Source organism: Mastomys coucha, chromosome X (assembly GCF_008632895.1).
Source record: "Mastomys coucha isolate ucsf_1 chromosome X, UCSF_Mcou_1, whole genome shotgun sequence".
Classification (NCBI taxonomy): domain Eukaryota; kingdom Metazoa; phylum Chordata; class Mammalia; order Rodentia; family Muridae; genus Mastomys; species Mastomys coucha.
In genome coordinates this window covers 102,827,012-102,828,308 of record NC_045030.1, presented here as the reverse complement: position 1 = coordinate 102,828,308, position 1,297 = coordinate 102,827,012, and the positions used below count along the sequence as shown (strand labels likewise).

Sequence of the window (1,297 nt, the reverse complement as noted above, 5' to 3'; positions counted from 1 at the left end):
TTGAAAAACAAAAAACAAAACAAAAAACAAAAAAAAAGAAGGCTACAACAAGCATACCCATTATAACACTAAGAGAAAATATTTTTCTCATAATTAATGTACTTCCATCTTTAAAATCCCAGAGGACCTGACTGGAACACTGAATTGTATGAAGAAGGGGGTGCTACTGTCAGAGAGCTTCTTAGTGAACTATATGTCAAAGTTGGTGAAATTCGACACTGGGGTCTGATCCGATATATTTCTGGGATCTTAAGGAAGAAGGTGGAGGCACTTGATGAGGTACTAATAAGTTCTTGAATTTATACGTAATCTAAATGTGGGGGTACTTTTAAAGTTACTACGTGCTGGGAGTATAGCTCAGTGGTAGGATATTGTCTAGCATTCCTGGGATCCTGGGTTTAATCCTTTGCACTACATGGGGAAAAAAAAGCTTGATTTTCCTATGTTGATGTTTTTGATCACATGTATAAAGTTTCTGGTATTCAGTTAGCCTTTTATTTGTGAGTGGCAATTATATGTTACCAAACCTTAAGAACTACAGACTATAAAGGTGTTGTAAGTCAGAAGAGTTTGAGATCTTAGTGAATTTACACTAAGCTGAAAGTCCATGCCTTCCAGGTGGTGGAAGTGCCTCATGGTCTCTTCCTGGAAATCTGTCTTCTGAGCATGTTTCATGAGAAGGAGAGCTTGCTGTGCTGCTGGAAGTTAAGGGGGAATAAAGTTTTGGGGGCTGAGAAGAAAAATGTTTGGAAATGTGAAAGGTTTTTTTTTTTTTTGAAAAGGGTAAGCTTTGCTACCTCTTCCTAGGCCTGCACAGACCTTCTGTCCTACCAGAAACACCTCACAGTAGGACTTCCTCCAGAACCTCGAGAGAAGACCATCTCTGCGTGAGTGGGTCATGGGGTTGGGTTTTGATAGAGTTTCTCTGCACCTTTAAGATATTGTGTGGGCTTGGCACAGTTCTTTCACTCTACTTTGTAGAATATCTTATATGCAAAGCTGCAGCACAGGAAAATGACAGGGTACAAGTAAGTGAAAGAGAATGTTTATAAGAAGTAATACTAAAATTTTTCTTATTGACTTTTCCTAAATCCCCTGTTTAAAATATTATTAATTTGATGTATTTGAGTACACTGTAGCTCTCTTCAGACACTCCAGAAGAGAGCATCAGATCCCATTACAGATGGTCATGAGCCACCATATGGTTGCTAGGAATTGAACTCAGGACCTCTTGGAAGAGCAGTCAATGCTCTTAAATGCTGAGCCATCTCTCCAGCCCCAAATCCCTTAATTCTAC

The 1,297-nt window shown here is 39.1% G+C and overlaps 1 protein-coding gene across 6 annotated transcripts in view; it reads left to right on the top strand.

Annotated features, from left to right (window-relative positions):
* Nucleotides 1-1,297, top strand: part of Phka1 (phosphorylase kinase regulatory subunit alpha 1) — a 127,612-nt gene that overhangs the window by 98,305 nt on the left and 28,010 nt on the right. For all 6 annotated transcript variants that reach the window (XM_031365998.1, XM_031366010.1, XM_031366001.1 and 3 more), the window contains 2 exons: nt 123-279; nt 808-887. In XM_031365998.1, coding sequence (XP_031221858.1) covers nt 123-279; nt 808-887 — 237 coding nt within the window. The remainder of the gene's footprint in view (nt 1-122; nt 280-807; nt 888-1,297) is intronic.